The sequence below is a fragment of the Lactuca sativa genome, chromosome 2 (genome assembly GCF_002870075.4).
Source record: "Lactuca sativa cultivar Salinas chromosome 2, Lsat_Salinas_v11, whole genome shotgun sequence".
NCBI classification, from domain to species: domain Eukaryota; kingdom Viridiplantae; phylum Streptophyta; class Magnoliopsida; order Asterales; family Asteraceae; genus Lactuca; species Lactuca sativa.
In genome coordinates, this window is record NC_056624.2 from 193,642,452 (window position 1) to 193,660,810 (window position 18,359).

General features: G+C 32.1%; 4 protein-coding genes across 4 annotated transcripts; 3 read left to right on the plus strand and 1 right to left on the minus strand.

Moving 5' to 3' along the window:
• The first annotated feature begins 929 nt into the window (after positions 1-929).
• LOC111899879 (aquaporin PIP2-2) lies at positions 930-2,680 on the plus strand. Its single transcript, XM_023895763.3, has 4 exons — positions 930-1,328; positions 1,402-1,697; positions 2,006-2,146; positions 2,270-2,680. The coding sequence occupies exons 1-4, from the start codon at positions 1,028-1,030 to the stop codon at positions 2,381-2,383; spliced, it is 852 nt and encodes a 283-aa protein (XP_023751531.1). The 5' UTR covers positions 930-1,027; the 3' UTR covers positions 2,384-2,680.
• A 6,949-nt stretch (positions 2,681-9,629) lies between these two features.
• On the minus strand, positions 9,630-10,771 carry LOC111899877 (uncharacterized). Its single transcript, XM_023895762.3, has 3 exons — positions 10,614-10,771; positions 10,401-10,511; positions 9,630-9,938 (listed from the first exon to the last, which is right to left on the minus strand). The coding sequence occupies exons 1-3, from the start codon at positions 10,632-10,634 to the stop codon at positions 9,828-9,830; spliced, it is 243 nt and encodes an 80-aa protein (XP_023751530.1). The 5' UTR covers positions 10,635-10,771; the 3' UTR covers positions 9,630-9,827.
• Positions 10,772-11,357: 586 nt separating this feature from the next.
• On the plus strand, positions 11,358-14,349 carry LOC111899876 (protein disulfide isomerase-like 1-4). The gene is made up of 11 exons (XM_023895761.3): positions 11,358-12,057; positions 12,161-12,290; positions 12,416-12,581; positions 12,691-12,890; positions 12,987-13,073; positions 13,181-13,255; positions 13,333-13,401; positions 13,484-13,564; positions 13,656-13,790; positions 13,879-13,935; positions 14,028-14,349. Exons 1-11 carry the CDS (start codon positions 11,459-11,461, stop codon positions 14,169-14,171), a joined length of 1,743 nt encoding a protein of 580 aa, XP_023751529.1. The 5' UTR covers positions 11,358-11,458; the 3' UTR covers positions 14,172-14,349.
• A 2,476-nt stretch (positions 14,350-16,825) lies between these two features.
• On the plus strand, positions 16,826-17,293 carry LOC111899907 (uncharacterized). Its single transcript, XM_023895804.1, has one exon. It carries the CDS (start codon positions 16,826-16,828, stop codon positions 17,291-17,293), a length of 468 nt encoding a protein of 155 aa, XP_023751572.1.
• The last annotated feature ends 1,066 nt before the right edge of the window (positions 17,294-18,359 follow it).

The following is an 18,359-nucleotide window of genomic DNA, read 5'->3' on the forward strand; positions in this document are numbered from 1 at the left end:
TATATATATATATATATATATATATATATATATATATATATATATATATATATATATATATATATATATGAGATTTAGGGTTCTTTTTGGTCATCGACCTATCTTTCCCTTTCAATCTCTCATACAACTTCTAGCCACTGTTATCTTTCAATTTTTACTCTTGTACATCTTCTTGTCACTGGTATATTTCAGTGATATCTACTTTTTTGCCATTTTAAATGGTTTTTGATTATTTTGAATATGAATGGCTTTTGATTGTGTAATATGTATACATGTTTTTCAGCTTCTGGTGAATACAAAATAGAGGTGGTCTATCACTAAATACAAAATAGCTAGCGCTATTTTATAGTTATTGTTGTATAGCACATAGCTAGGTAGCTTGTTCTATTAATTGTCCGTTGTTCGTCATACCTCGCACTGGTTCCAATTTGCTATAAAATTTGTTTTTTATATAGAAAGAGTTTGTTTCTCTGTTCTAAATTTGTTCTCAACAGTATTTTGATCATAAACCCTTTCTCTAAGATCACCGAAAAAATGAAACCCAATGTGTATATAATATTAATCGAAAACCAAAATGTCAAAAGAAATGTGCAGACAAAAAAAACTAGTAATAATATTAAGAAAATAAAAGGAAATTGGGAAATTAGCAAATTAGTTTTCTTAAAAAAAGATGTTGCTTTGAAGAAAAAAAAACTCTTTTAAAACCCGACCAATAAAAATTACATAACACAATAACCACTTCTACAATTTAGTCTATAATTTACTAATATTGAACATCAGAAATTTATCATTTATCATGTACATATAAAATAATCACTGAATTAAGAAATAAAATATTCTTTTATAAAACTTTAAAAAAAATAGAAACATTTATCTATTCGAAATAATTCAACTCTATCTCCCTCACTATCCCCATAAATAGCAGGCTTTCAATACCACACATTTCACACCAAACACCTTACTTCTCTCTCCAAAAAGTAAAAGCCCTACTACTACTACTAGCTTACTGCTAATTGGATCGACAGCCATGACAAAAGACGTTGAAGTGGCGGAGCACCATGGCGGCAAAGACTACCATGACCCACCTCCGGCGCCCTTGATCGACGCCGAGGAGCTCACCAAGTGGTCTTTCTACAGAGCTGTCATCGCCGAATTCATTGCCACCCTCCTCTTCCTTTACGTGACCGTCTTAACAGTCATCGGCTACAAAAGCCAGACTGACCCGGCCTTAGACCTTGATCAGTGCGGCGGCGTTGGCATCCTCGGTATCGCATGGGCCTTCGGTGGCATGATCTTCATTCTCGTTTACTGCACCGCCGGAATCTCTGGTCAGTATATATAGATATCTCATATATCAATCCATTATAAGTTATTGAGCTGATGATGAATGTAATTATGCAGGAGGACACATTAACCCTGCGGTGACATTCGGTCTGTTCTTGGCAAGGAAGGTGTCGTTGATTAGGGCAGTGTTGTACATGATAGCACAGTGTTTGGGAGCAATTTGTGGTGTGGGTTTGGTGAAAGCTTTCCAAAGCTCCTACTACAACAGATACGGCGGTGGTGCCAACGAATTAGCCGACGGCTACAACAAAGGCACAGGCCTCGGTGCTGAGATCATCGGCACCTTTGTTCTTGTCTACACCGTCTTCTCCGCTACTGATCCTAAGAGAAGTGCTCGAGACTCTCACGTTCCTGTATGCATACATCCTCTTCTTTCTTAATTATCACCTAATATTAATTAATCCATATGCTGCTATATCTATCCTTTAAAGTTATTATGATCAATAAGTAGACAAATTAATTGCGCAAGAGAGAGGGACAAGGGAATAACTTTTTGGTAGAAAAATGACAAATCTTTTTCACCCACATATTTTTCTTTTTTTAAGTGTGTAGTAGTTGAGAAATGGGTGTTAATCATTATCTTCAATAGATTTATTTATTATTTAGAAATAACAGTATTATAATAATATTTTAATTAATTATTTAAAAAAAAAAAATGAAGGTATTGGCACCACTACCCATAGGGTTTGCAGTCTTCATGGTACACTTGGCCACTATCCCGATTACCGGTACCGGAATCAACCCAGCCAGAAGCTTCGGCGCTGCCGTGATTTACAACAACGAGAAGGCCTGGGACGACCAAGTATGGTTTTTTCTTTTCTTTTTTCATATTTCCATCTTGAAATTAAGCTGAAATTATGAAATAAATCATCTTTTTATACGTATTTTTTTTATTAATTCATATGAAAATTTGAATTTTTTGCAGTGGATCTTCTGGGTTGGACCGTTTATCGGAGCAGCAATAGCTGCGTTCTACCACCAGTTTGTATTGAGAGCAGGAGCCATTAAAGCACTTGGTTCTTTCAGAAGCAATGCATAATCTGAAAGAATGTTTATTCATCAATTATCATCATCCATCCAACAAAATAAAACTGATCGATATGCATGGAGAACAAGAATTTCATCATTCGTTTGAGCGTGGTTTTCTGGTCATTGTAAATGGATGGATGTGACATATGAGTGTGGAAGTGTTCAATTGTAGATAATATTTTAATTTCTCTTTGAGGAATATTGCATATTGTATTTCGTTTTTTTTTTCTTTTCTGAATCTTCAGTCATGTTTAATGTATGTGGTCTTTTTATTATGCTATTTCAATAAAATGTAGGGTTTCTTTCATTTATGTCATTTTAGTTTTATTTTCTAGTATTCTGGTTCTTTTTGGTGGATATATGAATAAATTTAGGGTTTATTCATGGAAAGGTCCAGATTCAGAATACGTGGTCATAGCTGATGGGTCTTTATCGGGCTTTTCCAGCCATTTTTTGGACCCATGCCAACTAATAATGAATAATTTGAAAATAAACTGCAATAAATAATTAAATAACGTTAATTTAAAATATGACATGTAAATTGACTTACCATTTTAAAGGTACTATAGTTTTAATTTGACTCTCTAATTTTGTCGATTTTTACATATTATTTAAATACTGAACATTTATTTATAGGGAAAAAAAAGACTACACCTACAGAACGATGCAAAGTTTTTTCCAAGTTTAACCCAAACTTCACAAGATTGAATCGTGACAACCACAACCAGCTTACACATAATACTTTATTGTGTGAGAGGTAAATAAGTTATCCATAGTCCCTGTTAGGATCGGGTAACTAGTTTGTTAGGAATTAACAACTGGAGGAAAATTCACCTTTACGAGGTCATTGTTAAGTCTCGATTTACAGGTTATTCTTTATATCAAACCCCAAAAATATCATTCCGTAACTAACCATGTATAATATATAAAATAAATAAATTTTGATAATAACTATGATAAAACTTTTAAGTTAAAAAAAATTATTGAAATATCATTTTTAAGAGTTATAGTATTTTTTTTTTTTTTGGAACAGCAAATCTACTCTACTCCTAAACTACTCATATTTCCACCTATTTCTCCAATGAGACTTGAACCCTCAACCTCAAGGCCAGGGCAATACCTGGTACTGCTGGGCTAGATTATTTCTAAACAATTTGACTTACGTAGTTTCACTAGGCTTTGTTACTTTAAGCATGTACATTAAACTTAATGAGAATTACTCTGGTATTATTACAAATTTAGATTTTTTTAATAAAGAACATATATATAATATTTATAACATATTTATTTAATTATAAATGCATAATTTATTAAAGCACAATACATATAGCAAGTTATAACGTACATGTTTAATTATAAATATACTAGTAAGGGTGTGTTTTAGTTGTATAAAAAAAATTAATATTACATTAATGATTGATAAAAAAAATCTTGCTTTATGTACACGAGGTGTGAGAGTACAAGTATACCTGGTAGCAAGCTTTTGAAAAAATTATTTTTTTTAAATTAAATTAAAAAAGAAAAATATTTATTTCAAAAGTACTACTTTAGAAATGTTTTTTTTACTTTACAATAAAGAAAAAATTAATCCAAAAGTTACTTTAATTATCTTACTTTAATTATTTTTTTATGAACTTTTATCTTTTTTTATATAATTCTATATATTTTAAATTGTTACGATTATATTTGTTAAACATTTACACAAAGAATAATTAAATGGTCAACCACACACACACACACACACACACACACATATATATATATATATATATATATATATATATATATATATATATATATATATATATATATATATATATAGGGTTAGATTATTTTGTTTTCACTATTTATTATGTGCATGTATGATTGATTCTGGACCAATCATTTTAGTTATTTTAAGAAAGTAATTAATGCATATTACATGTTAAAGATATAATGGATATTAATTACATTTTCAGCATTTAATATGCATTAATTACTTTCTTAAAATAATTAAAATGATTGGTCTAGAATCAATCATACATGCACACAATAGATAGTAAAAACATTTGAACCTAACTCTCTCTCTCTCTCTCTCTCTCTCTCTCTCTCTCTCTATATATATATATATATATATATATATATATATATATATATATATATATATATATATATATATATATATATATATATATATATAACTTTTTTTAGTTGTGAGGGAAATTAACTTCATTATCCATTAATTGAGTATATATTTTAAAACTAATTAGGTGGAACCTTCATTATCATGTTATTATTCAATAAAAAGATAATGTAAAAAAATAATAAGTACCTTCAAAACAACTCAATATGAGATCTTGATCTTTGTTTATAGTCGTTGTGTCAGAGTGATGACAAACGCTTGTTAACAATTATTTGAATTAAAAATAGCCTGTCAATCAAATTAAAACGCATTAAGTTGTTAATTTACATGATACCAAAAATTCCCTCCATATTAATTGTTTGAATGTACGCATTATTATTTTACTTTATTAGATGTTATATATATTGAATAATAATTGTTCTGCATTTTATATAGTTTTAACTGTCATTTTCCATGTGATCATGACCTTACGAAGATATGATATTAGATTATTAAGATTATTTGTATTTTATCTTTCTGTATAACACTAGGTTGGATATCAGTGAAGACTTCTAAAACGATATGTGACAACAATATCTAACTGAAATAGAGAACTGATATGTAATTTTAGTAATAAAAGAATATCTTTCATGATAATAAAAAAGATAATATAAATCATAAATTTTCAAATAGTCATTTGAATTTGAAGACAAATAATTTTTTTATTATATTTTGTAAAAACTAATGTTTTCTTTAAATCGAAGTGTAAACCCTTATAAAAACTTATATTTTTATTTATTTAGTTTACAAACTTACTAATACAACCGATGAGAAGAATTGCTTTAATTTTCCTGATATTTGTAGAAAAAATATATTTTTTTTTATTTTTATAAAGTATTAAATTTTGTTTTTCAAATTTTTATGATTATGCTCAATTTATAAATAATCAAAATTTGAAAGCTTTAATTTTTTTTCAATAATTTGAAAAAGGAAAACGAAACTGTGGTCAAAAAGATGAAGGCTTGGAAACACAGAAATATGACAAGTGTCTCTAAAATTACTTATTTATTATATATAGATAAATAAAATAGAAGATTATCTTTTATGTTACTTATTTTGTCAAAGAATAACTATTTCATCAAAAATTGAACAAAAGTAGTCCATTTGAATTTAAAATAAAAATAAAACAATCGATAAAATAACAAATAAAGTAAAATTTAAGCAGCAAATATCCGATATGTACATTGAAAGGGATGAATAGCAAAAAATTTGATTACGAGTATTATTCAATTACACAAGTATTTGTCATCAAACAAAGCAATCCCAAGGTGATGATAACGGTGAGTTGGCTATGAATGCTTGTGTGGTGGCATGTGTTGCCTTTATGTCACCTCTTCAATTTGTTGGGTGATTAACATCAATTATTTAACCAGTTTAATTTGTTAGTTAAACCAAACATATGTGTCAGACCTCAAGGTTGGCAAAATATATATATATATATATATATATATATATATATATATATATATATATATATATATATATATATATATATATATATATATATATATATATATATATATATATATATAATAAGATGTTTCCAAGTAAAATATCTACATTTGAGTATTTACTTTTGAGCATATGTAAAAGTTCTTTTAGTGTAATTGTATATGATGGTAAACTCCAATTAGCAGACTTAACTGTCTAAATGTCGAACACCAGTATCACACACATACACAAAAGCTATTATGTTAAGCTAGTATCAGTGTTATAAAAATCAGTGTAAGTAATTGATTAATTGGTGCCTAAACGTTTAGTTGTTTCCATCCGCCTTTAAATAGTGGTAATCGATTGTCTTGGGCGGGCTTGATCAGTCGATCGATAAAAGGGTTTGGCTCTCATTAATCGAGCTTGACGGTCATTAATATGTAAAAATTGATAAAATTGTCAAAATAAGGCAACAAAAACTAATCGGGCTAACCGGTCATGACAAATGACTTCGGGTTCCATAATGTTTGATCAAAAAAAAAAAAATTTGTCGGTTCATGAAATTATTCGGTTTCTTTCTTATATATATTTTTGGATGATAATTCTTTCGGTGTTACACCAGATTTGGCAAATCCAAGTAAGATGTTTTAGCCTTTTAGGAAAAAGGTAAGAATACCATTTATTTATTTTATTTATTACAAAATTAAATATGGTTTTGATTAGGTCTGACAATTGAATTAGATTCGGGTTGATAGGTCAAAATTTATTGATTCAACCGAATTCATATAATATTATGGGTTGACAGGTTGGAAAAATCAACTCAATCCAACACATATAACCCGTTTAAGTATATGCGTTCACGGGTCAATAGGTCAATTTCGGGTCAAAAAATCGACGAGTCATTTTTTAGTAACTTTTCACATATTAAATTTATACAAATTATTTAGACTTGTCGAAAAAACCCGAAACCCGTTCTACCCACCCGACCCGTTCCGAATTCAGGTAGAATGGGTCGGGTAGAACAGTTAACGGGTATGAACATTCGGGTTATAGGTTAACCCGATAATAATATAGGTCGGGTTTAGGTATGAATATTTATTTTCGGGTATACCCGAATACCCGAATTCGTTTTTTAAATAATACCAAATATACAATGCAGTCATTTACATACACTTCAAATAAAACAAAACTCTTCGTTTCCTTCTTATGAACGACGGCTTGACAGTCGACCCACACTTGCGAAGGGAATATGACGCTGAAGCTGAAGTCCTGAACCGTCATCACAATTCTCAGTTTCTCATTATCGCACAGAATGGAATTAAAAAAGTACATAACATATTATGATGATTTGTATTGCTATTATATATGTACTTGTTAATTGTATGGAGTATTTTCCTACCCGATTCTTTATTAAACCAACCAACATGTAAAAATAAAAATAAAAAAATTATCAATAAGTGTCATTTAAGAAATTTTCGGGTATACCCGATAATTACCCAACCCGACCTCAAACCCGAATACCCGAAACCCGAAAACCCGAATTACAATATACGTCGGGTATCAGGTATTATTTTCTTAAGGAAATATCCATTCTATCCGACCCGTTCTACCCGAAACCCGAAAATTTTACCCGTTTGACACCCTTAGAGGGAGTATGTCTGTAAATTAGTTAATAATTAATATTTTACATTGATTATAATGAAATGAACCCGAAACCCGAAAATTTTACCCGTTTGACACCCTTAGAGGGAGTATGTCTGTAAATTAGTTAATAATTAATATTTTACATTGATTATAATGAAATGAACAACCAAATAAAAATCTAACATAATAAGTTAATAAGCAACATATTTGAAAAAAAGAGGTTTCGAACGTTGTATATTGATTATATGCTATTGATTCATAAATAAAATGTTAATTTTTTTAATATATATATATATATATATATATATATATATATATATATATATATATATATATATATATATATATATATATATATATATTTGAAGTTGATAGGTTGACCAGCAAACCCAATCAGATAACTCAACCTAACCTATGAAATAAAAAGGTTAGCGAGTCAGAAATCTCAATTCAAACCCATTAATTTTTGTATCGGGTTACGGGTTGGATCGAAAATTACGACCCCTAGTTTTGATGAGATACTTTTGTGGAATAATTAAAAGACGTTTATGATTTAAGATAAGAGATGTGGCGATTTTTAGAGACCAATGGGAGTGTTTGGATCCTTGAAAAGTATCTGATCTAGTGAATTTAAGAAATCCGTGTAAATCATGTTGGTTTTTAGTGGGCTTTGAAATCATGTGAGAAAAATAAGTTTCGCGGGATTGAAATTGTTTGTGCCCAAATCACTCTAGACAACCGGAAATTGATAACATGATCTAGAACAAAACCAATGCAAAAGGGGACATAAAATGATACACATCATTATAGTTAATGTGCGCATTTCATATTTACACAAACCCTATCTGCCTTTACTTTATTACCTCTACCATTCCATGTAGATGAAAGTATTGCATAAATTTGTTAATTTTAAATCTCCACGGTTAATGACCATTACTCAATAACTAAAATTCATTTTATTTTTCATGTCCCTTTAAAACATTATTACTCATTGTTCTCGACTACCAAAAACCAATTCATTTCAAAAAATAACACCAAATAAGCACATACATGCAACAAGAACATACATGAGCTTTCAATGATTTCAAATAATATTATACAAGCATTAGGAGGTATGGAGCATAGTCAAATGATGTTGGCATGGGGCTAAAAGAAGGAAGGCCATAATATTAATAATTACACACACATCCACTCTATTAAGCTTATGACCATTTTACCCCTTCCAAGTCATAAGTGCTCCTCCTTACATTATCAAAGATGGATAAGAAATCATCTCAGCCACTACATTATTTTACCAACCTTTCATCACCAATCCTTGGGCATACCATTAATAAGTAATTTTTCCTATTACAAAAATTTGATATTGATATAGGAAAGGGCAATCTGGGTATTATGGTCATTTTGCTATCATGGAAGAACTTAAAGTCATCATTTTGTTCCCTCACTCACCCTTCTTAAAGACTTTTCATGTCACAAAAACTGATAGGCCATGCAACTACCACCTAACCAAGAAAACCACTATATATACAACCCAAATCGCAAATCCCATTAACAAAAATCAAGAATGACACCAAGAATAATTACCATTCTAACCTTGATCTTCTTCACTACTTCAAGAGCTCAAGATCGACCCCTTCATGGGCTCGATCAAAACCCAGTCATGGCTTTACCACCATCTGCTTATGAATTTTTCAACCCGATTCAAAACCCATGTCAAGAACAAGAATCTAACTGTTCACCTTTGCCTCTAGCAGCTACAGTTGAATCAAGCTTAGCAAATGAAAGCAGAGCAGAAAATGAGAAGCACAGGGGCAAATTTGGAAGTGCAGGCATTGCTGCCATAATTTCTAGTTTTGTATTTGTGGTTCTTCTCCTAGCTATGGGTGTCTACTATGTGGTAACACTGACCACTCGTCGAGCCAATTTGAGTAACAAAAGTACAGTTATACCCTAAGCTCAATGTACCTAAGTTTTATGTTATTTTTCACCTGTTGTTCTACATTTCTTGCTCAGTTATCAGTGATTTATGCATGTAATTATGAATTTCACAGAATGAATAATACAGATAGCAAAAGTCAGTTATGATGACACTGACAGGAAGTATAACAGTTGGCCTCAATGGAACAACTTAACTCATAATGAAATTGAAACATGAGGCATTTGGATATGAAAATATAACAATAACATCTTCATAATTTGGTTGTGTAACTTATTAATTCTACCAGCGACGCGAGCTAAGAGCCTGGATAGCTGGTCCAAAAATCCGATCCACTGATTTGTTCCAATAGTGTGCAAACTCGATTTTCTTGCTATGAATATGCTCTTTCATCTGAGATCAATATAAAAGTTTCAACCAATAAATGACAAAATCTAGCCAAAAATATTATTCTCAAACCCCACGCTTTCTTCTTAGATAAAGGCATGACATGGTAGCACAGTATATTGGTTAATTGGTGGATTCTACAGGAGAAGGTCTGAGGAGAATTATGGGATTTTCATATTGAAAACTCTGGGGACCAAGGTGAGATAATTTTAAAGGGAGAACTCTCAAACTTCTGGCAACGATTCTTTGATGGTTCTCCCTATTGGAGTATCAGTTAATCAGAACTACAAAGAAAAGCCATAATTCATCTAAATTAAACAAAGCACTCTAATCAGTCTCGTAAAGATTAATAACCTAGATTGCAATGTAAGCAACTCGTATCAAACCTACCAATTATGCAGAATCGCAATTCACAAACATAAAAACTAAAAATTGAAATAATTCGGACGAGAAACCATGTGAAATGACCTGAGATTTAGCAGGTTGATTCTGTGCGATCGTCTTGTAGATGTCTCTCCGTTGCTCAAAAATAACAGCTCCGGCGAATACACTTCCTAGGGCAGCGCCAAGTAGACGCTCCTACAATAAAATCCACCAAACAAACCCTATAATTTCTGCGTGTGCCTATAGACATAACAAATTTATATGAATGCACCTAGAAAGCAAAGGATTAAGAATCACCTGAGCAAGGATGCTGATCATTGTTTGTTTTGCCTCTGAACAATTGAATCGATCCTCTGATGAAGGCGGATTGCACTGCGTCTTCCTCTCGATACAAAGAACCGCGTTTGGAATTGGGGGCAAATCGCGCTTTTGGTTTTCCGTAAAAATAAAAGGAGTTTCACTTAACCCCCTCATATTTTGATTTATTTCAATTACCTGCCACAAAGCTTATCTATGTAATAATAAAACTCTATATAAAAAACGTTAATTTATTAGACCAAAAAAACTGTCCTATAACTTATTTGACTTTCTCATATTTATGTGACCAAAAAACTCTCGAATAAAGTTATATCTTGGATTTCTTAGAGTTATAAAAAATTAATATAAGATAAGGTTATAATACAAAATGGCCATATTTTTAATATTATTACAAAATGATAATTCATTTCACAAATTGTTTTGTCATAATATCACATTCCATGAATCTTTTTTTCGTGAAATGATGTTACTACTTCTACAAATAATTTCATTTTCACGAAATTGGGTAAAAATAAATATTAATTAAACACAATTAGATACAATAAAATTGGTTAAAGTGTAATGCTCACAAATGTGAGATTACTTGTTCAATTAATCCCTTTGAATACAACTTTTTTTTTTTGTATATTTGAGCAAGCTCGTGATTAATATTTAAGTTAAAGAGCTTTGTTGCAAAAAGCAAACTATTATATACATGACGTCATCATACGGCGTCGTCTGTTTTCCACTTTTTCCCCTATGCTACCCATAAACCCCTTCCTGGATCTTAGAACTGTGTCCAGTGTCTCTGGATCCATTTCTACTCCGAGCTACTGAAGTCAACAATGGCGAATCAACTAGTCATCGTCTTCTTTCTCTCCACATTCCTCATCTTAGCTAACTTCACCTCACTTTCTCAGTCTAAACAAACTAACCCCAGTGCCGGCGCCCTCGACGACGATGACGAAGACCTTAGCTTTCTTGAAGAACCAGAAGATGGAACCACATCGACAGACCCCCTTATCGACCCGGATCTTCCCGATTTTGACGAATTCTCCGGAGACGAAGACGATTTCGAAAACTACAACTACGAAGACGACGATTTTGAAGTACCCTCGCACGATTACAAGGACGAAGACGACTTCTCCGAGTCGATTGATGATAAGGACGTTGTTGTTTTGACCGAAAGCAACTTTACTGACTTTGTGGAGAGTAACCGTTTTGTGATGGTGGAGTTTTACGCTCCTTGGTGTGGCCATTGTAAAGCTCTCGCGCCAGAGTACGCCGCTGCAGCCACGGAGCTGAAAGGACAGCCGGTGGTGCTTGCTAAGGTTGATGCACAAGAGGAGAATGACCTAGCTGAGACTTATGAGGTGCAAGGATTTCCCACTGTTCTCTTTTTTGTTGATGGTGTTCACAAGCCTTACCTTGGCCAACGAACCAAGTAAGTCTCTCCTTCTCCACCTCAGTGTTTGAATCATGATTTTGTGAGTAGAAATTATGGGATCAATGAAGTTAATTTGCTTTTCTGGTGTTTTGCATTGCAGAGATGCTATTGTAACTTGGATAAAGAAAAAGACAGGACCTGCTGTGTATAACATAACAACTGCAGAAGATGCAGAGAAAGTGCTTACATCAGAGGACAAAGTTGTTTTGGCTTACCTCAACTCTTTGGTGGTATATTACAGCAATACAGCTTATATCTTGCGTCATTTACAGTTTTCTTGTAAATATTACAGACAACTGCCATCTTTAAGCCCTTGAATCAAAGTCATTTTCTTTATGAATTGTTCTGTTTACAGGGTCCTGAAAGCGATGAACTTGCTGAAGCTTCAAAGCTTGATGATGATGTTAACTTTTATCAAACTGTAGATCCTAATGTGGCCAAGCTTTTCCACATCAATCCTGATGTCAAACGCCCAGCTTTGGTCTTGTTAAAGAAGGATGCTGAGAAAGTCACCCATCATGGTCAGTTTCTTCACCTATTTCTGCAATTAGCATCACCTTCATGTTCATGGTGTGACGATGGAACTAGTCTTTATCCCTTTTTTGTGTTTATTCGTTCAATTTCATACAGATGGTCTGTTTGACAAATCTGCCATTAAGGAGTTTGTTTTTGCAAACAAACTTCCCCTGGTGACAAATTTTTCAAGAGAAAGTGCAACTTTGATTTTTGAAAGCCCAATAAAGAAACAGGTGTTGCTATTTGCAACTTCAAATGGTTCATCTAAGGTTTTCCCAACATTTGTGGATGCTGCAAAGTTATTTAAGGGGAAGGTATATGGAATTAGTAGTTTTGTAAATGTCAAAATCAACCCAAATAACAGATTCAAATATTCAATAACTCCACATTTTTTATTTGTTATCAAGCAGCTTATCTTTGTATATGTTGAATTGGACAATGAAGATGTTGGAAAGCCTGTTGGAGATTATTTTGGCATCACAGGAGATGCTCCACAAGTAAGGCACTTTTCCATTATCCATCTTTTCTCTTTTTCATTTTTTTTTTTTTTACTTTTTGCAAAATAAAATGCAAATAATAAATATGTACTGGATATCTTAACCAGGTCATCGGATATACCGGAAATGATGATGGGAAGAAATTCGTGTTTGACCAAGATTTGACCTTTGAAAACCTTAAGGTATTAAAATTAACAATGTAAGAATCCAATTGGGTGTTTCTTGATGTCTTAATGTCCTTTTTATATCAAATTGCCAGGCTTTTGGGGAGGGCTTTTTGGATGAAAAGCTTAAAGCTTTCTATAAATCTGATCCAATTCCTGAGAATGTAAGTTCTTATCTTTGAGATTTTGATTTCTACATATTTATTCTTAGAGTGAGTTATAACTTTTTCTTTGGGTGATTGTTAGAATGATGGTGATGTGAAGATTGTAGTTGGGAATAACTTCGATGATATTGTCTTGGATGAGTCAAAAGACGTGCTACTAGAGGTAAGATGGAATTAAGGAAGGAATGGAATGTTCTATTCCATCATGGAATGGAATCAGAAATTACAATATAACCATTTTTATCTATATGTAGATTTATGCACCATGGTGTGGGCATTGTCAAGCCCTAGAACCAACATACAACAAACTTGCTAAACATTTACATGATATCGATTCATTAGTAATAGCAAAAATGGATGGAACTACAAACGAACATCCAAAGGCAAAGGTACATTTTTTTTTAATTATTTGGATCTTGAAGGTTTAAATTAAAAGTCCAAACATGATTTCTGATTTTGGATTTTGCATTTTTGAAGGCTGATGGGTACCCGACAATTCTTTTCTATCCAGCAGGAAACAAAACCGTTGATCCTGTAAGTGATATTTTGGGAGAGAAATTATTATGCTTATTATACTTTGATGATTTGATAATATGTGATTAATAAAGTACAAAAATGAATGACAGATAACTGTAGATGTTGATAGAACAGTAGTGGCGTTGTACAAGTTCATGAAGAAACATGCTTCTGTACCTTTTAATCTCCAGAAACCTACTTACAATGATGCTAAAGAAAGCAGTGAAATTGACCAGAAAGATGAACTCAGATGATAATTTGTAGGAATGAAGACTGAAGGGTAGGTAAAGTATCAAATTTTTAATGTGTGGAAGATAGAATATGAAAGGTAAGATTTTTACTGAATTCAGGAGAGTGTATACTATTATACTTAACACCTGTATACGAATGTTGTATTGCTAATGGATATAATAAGTATTAAGTATTTCAATTTTTTTGAGGTTAAATATGCACTTACCAAGGAAGGTAGATTGTTGACATGTGTGGGACCAAATAAGCTCAAAATTTATATGTCAAGGCCTTAAATGGCTTGCTTTTTTGGTACAAAGCTGTCTAACAACTATTGAGATAAAGCATCTCGATGACTTGACTTGACTTGCTCATATCAACGTTGTCATTACCATGTCACAAAAATCGACATTCATAATACGTACTTGACAAAATTAAATGATTATTACTAGTCAGTGCGATATTGGATACTATATTGATGTGACGTGTAACATATAAAACAAAAGTTTATGGTATCAGATACAATATGCCAAAACCATCAAATTTAATTTAAGAGTGCATATGTGATATGTTTTTTTCCCTTTTTATGGGGTGTTATTTTAGACCGGTGGCAGTGGCTACGATCTCTACCGCACTTTCGATGCTACGTAAGCCGGAACACTGGCCCTTGACCGCGGTCAGGGTGCGGCTAGGGCCGCACTTCGGCACTAGAAGGACGTGTTTATTTCTTCAATCTGATTGGCCGGCTGTTTTTTTGACCGTTTGGAACGGTAATAAAATTCAATATATATATATATATATATATATATATATATATATATATATATATATATATATATATATATATATATATATATATATATATATATATATATATATATATATATATATATATATATATATATATATAACCAAACTAACTCACAAAGAGTTTATATTGTATCATCTTCTTGTTTCCAAAACCTTTGAAAATGTCATCCTCCAAAAAGTCTATCAAGCAAAAAACTCCCACTAGAAATACCATCACCCCAAAACCTTCATACAATCAACCAATTTATTCGTCCCCTTTTTACCACTACGACGTTATGCTTCCCTATTATCCATAACATATCTCACAACCACAACGGCCTACACAACCACTTCCACAAACACAAGTACAACTTGACCCAGATTTTGATCCTTTTGATTCTGTTACTAAACATAAATTTGTTCCACAAACACCTATTTCCGGCTCCGAACCCGAATTTGTTCAATAAACTCAACCTGCTTGACCATAAAATAAAAGAAAAGAGAAGGCGGATGCTAAAATGTGGGAACCCCAAGAAGTGTTAGCATTGGCACAATCATAGATTGACATTTCAGAAGATCCGATGACAGGAGCGGACAAAAAATATGACCATTTTTAGATACGCGTTAGAACTAAGTTCCACAAAGGAATGAACCTACCACCATATCGTTCTAAAGATCAAGTCTACTCAGAATAGGGAAAGATGAACAAAGAAATCATGTTGTTTATCGATTTGTATACCAACATGAAACGACAATGGAAAAGCGGCGAAAGTGACGATGTCATTTTGGAGAAAGCTTTTAACATTTACCAAAAAGAGCAAAAGAAATCTTTCAAGTTTTTTCAAGTTTTGAATCTAGTCAAAAGCAACAAAAAAAGGCAAAAATTCAAAATAAAAAAACAAGCGACGAACACATCGATAATGGCTCAAAACGGTTAAGAACTTTCGAATCTGATCACAGTATATCGGATGCTCATGATGGTTTTGAACTCAATGATGATGAGCTCATTCAAGTGTGTCCATGAATACCTTGTGATCAAGTAAATTCTCCCTTGAAGCAAGTGTATAAAAGAACACATCCATGTAAGTTATATCCCAAATCCTATATTTTTTTAATCCCAAACAATCCTAATCGAAATAGTATCAAACGTATTATGTGAAAGGTTGTGAAATGGTGTAACCGTTAGACAGATGAAGGGGAGGTCCGTTATAAATGGTGTATTTGGAAAGCAAGAAATGATAGAATCTTCAATTTAAAATTTATCAACCCGGATCTGGTGTTTGAAGGAGTACAATCCATAGTTTATGTATGGATCAAACATGGATATGGGAAAAGAAATTTTATATGGGAAGAATGGACAAAATCCCCTTTCTTTTTTATGTAATTTAATGTAATATGTGACTCTCACTAGTAACTTACTACTGAGAGTGAGAGTCTTATAATAAAATTGCGGGTTCCAAAAAAAATCAAGATTCATTAAGGAAACCTTAATACATGAAAAAGTAAAAGAAAAAAAAAAAGTTTATGAACTTTTGAATGCACACAAGTCAAATGAAGCGAAAGAATAACACTAAAAGAAATAAAGATGTGAAACACGCTATTTTTGATGAAATTTACTTATGTTATATCCATAAATAAGGCAAAAAGAAAAAATAACCCTAAAAAAAACCTATATTGTTATTAAAAAAAAAAAAAAAAAAAAAAAAAAAAAAAAAGATATTATTAGTAAGAACAAACGGTATGAATACTCGGAGTCCAGTTAAGAAGTTGCATCCAATCTCTCATTTCGAAAACAAAATTCCAGTCGCTTCATTTTCTCTCAATAACTTTTACTTCGTCTCAAACTTTCCATAAACCCTAATCATCATCATCAACAACAAACCCTACAACAATGGCATCCAACAAGCTTCTTCACATCTTGATCGCTTTCGCGCTTCTTTTTTCAAGCACAACGTCATCTTTGGATTCCATGGAAGACCCGGAAACTTCAACCATTCCAGAGCAAGACACCGGTGCAGATGACTCGTTGTCATTCCCCTCGCCTTCACCTTCAATCGACTACCCATACATGTCTCCACCTGCAGATTTGGCTCCAACGCTCCCTTCCTCTCCGTCATTCGGCATGTCCCCTGCTCCGGAACCGGAAGAGGCTAGGAATACCACCGCCGCTAATGTAGAGAGTGAAAAACCCAAGGATTCTTCGTCAAAAGGGCTGACCGGCGGGAAGAAGGCAGGGATTTCGATCGGAGTTGTCGCCGCTGTGTGTGTTGTTGGATTTGGAGGAATGCTGTACAAGAAACGGAAACAGAATATTCATCGAGCGCAATTAGGTTATATCGCCAGAGAGGATTTCATCTAAGAGATGTTGATTGAAGTTGAAGACGTTATCGCATATCAGATCTTGATCTCTACAAAAGGTATCACTCATATGATTGAATGTAATGGTGTAAAAAGTTTGTGATTCATTCGTTTGATTCTTTATCATCTAATAACAGTTTCTTTAGTCTATAGATCATGTTGTTTTTGGTATTAACCTCTTTCAATTGTTTGTTACAACAATTCATACGCCATGATTTCTAATAAGAACCTTTCAATCTTTTCTTTTATCTTCATCTTCTTGTGTATAGATGACATTACATAATCAGTAATTCAGTATATACCTTCTTTGTCAAACTGTTTCAAAAGGCGCAATATCACAATTTTATTCGAATTCCTGCATATCATGAATCTGTTTAAATTACTCTTCTGTTTTTCAATATATTTTCCACATTAATATTAAATTAATTATGTTTTCTCATCTTTTATGGTTTAAAAACACTATCAATCTTGTAATTTAATTTGGATACATAGACTAGATTAATGTAATAAGAATATACCAACACTTTACATATTTGTTATTTTTATTTTTTCCACCCAACTTCTTTTATGTTTAACTTTAAATATTTTGAAAATTATTTATTGTCCAATGTATACTTCTTTTTTCTCTTATTTCTTAATTAGTGATTTATCTAGAATGAAAACTATATAAATGACGTACTTTTTTTGGTTATAAAGTTGTTAAAAAATAAAAACCCATCGCTTGTTGACCAAGTTTCTAACATCACCAACAAAATGCATGTCAAACACCCTTTGAAAATCATTTTAAATGTCAAATCATCGTAAACATTTAAGTAGTGTTAGATCTAGGGTATATTTGTTAAAACGAGTTCGTGATCGAAAACTAACTACTTTTTTTTCTCCACTTTTATAAAAATGTTAGATGAAAATAGTATAAGGTGTTGACATAAAAAAGAAAAGCCAAAATCCCTTAAAAAGTTAAAAAGTCATAAAAGTTATATGAAATAGTTTTAGATTATAAGTTTTTTTGTTTAAAATAAAAGTTTTAATGTCGTAATTTCAATCGAAAGTTTTTTTTAATGGTTTGA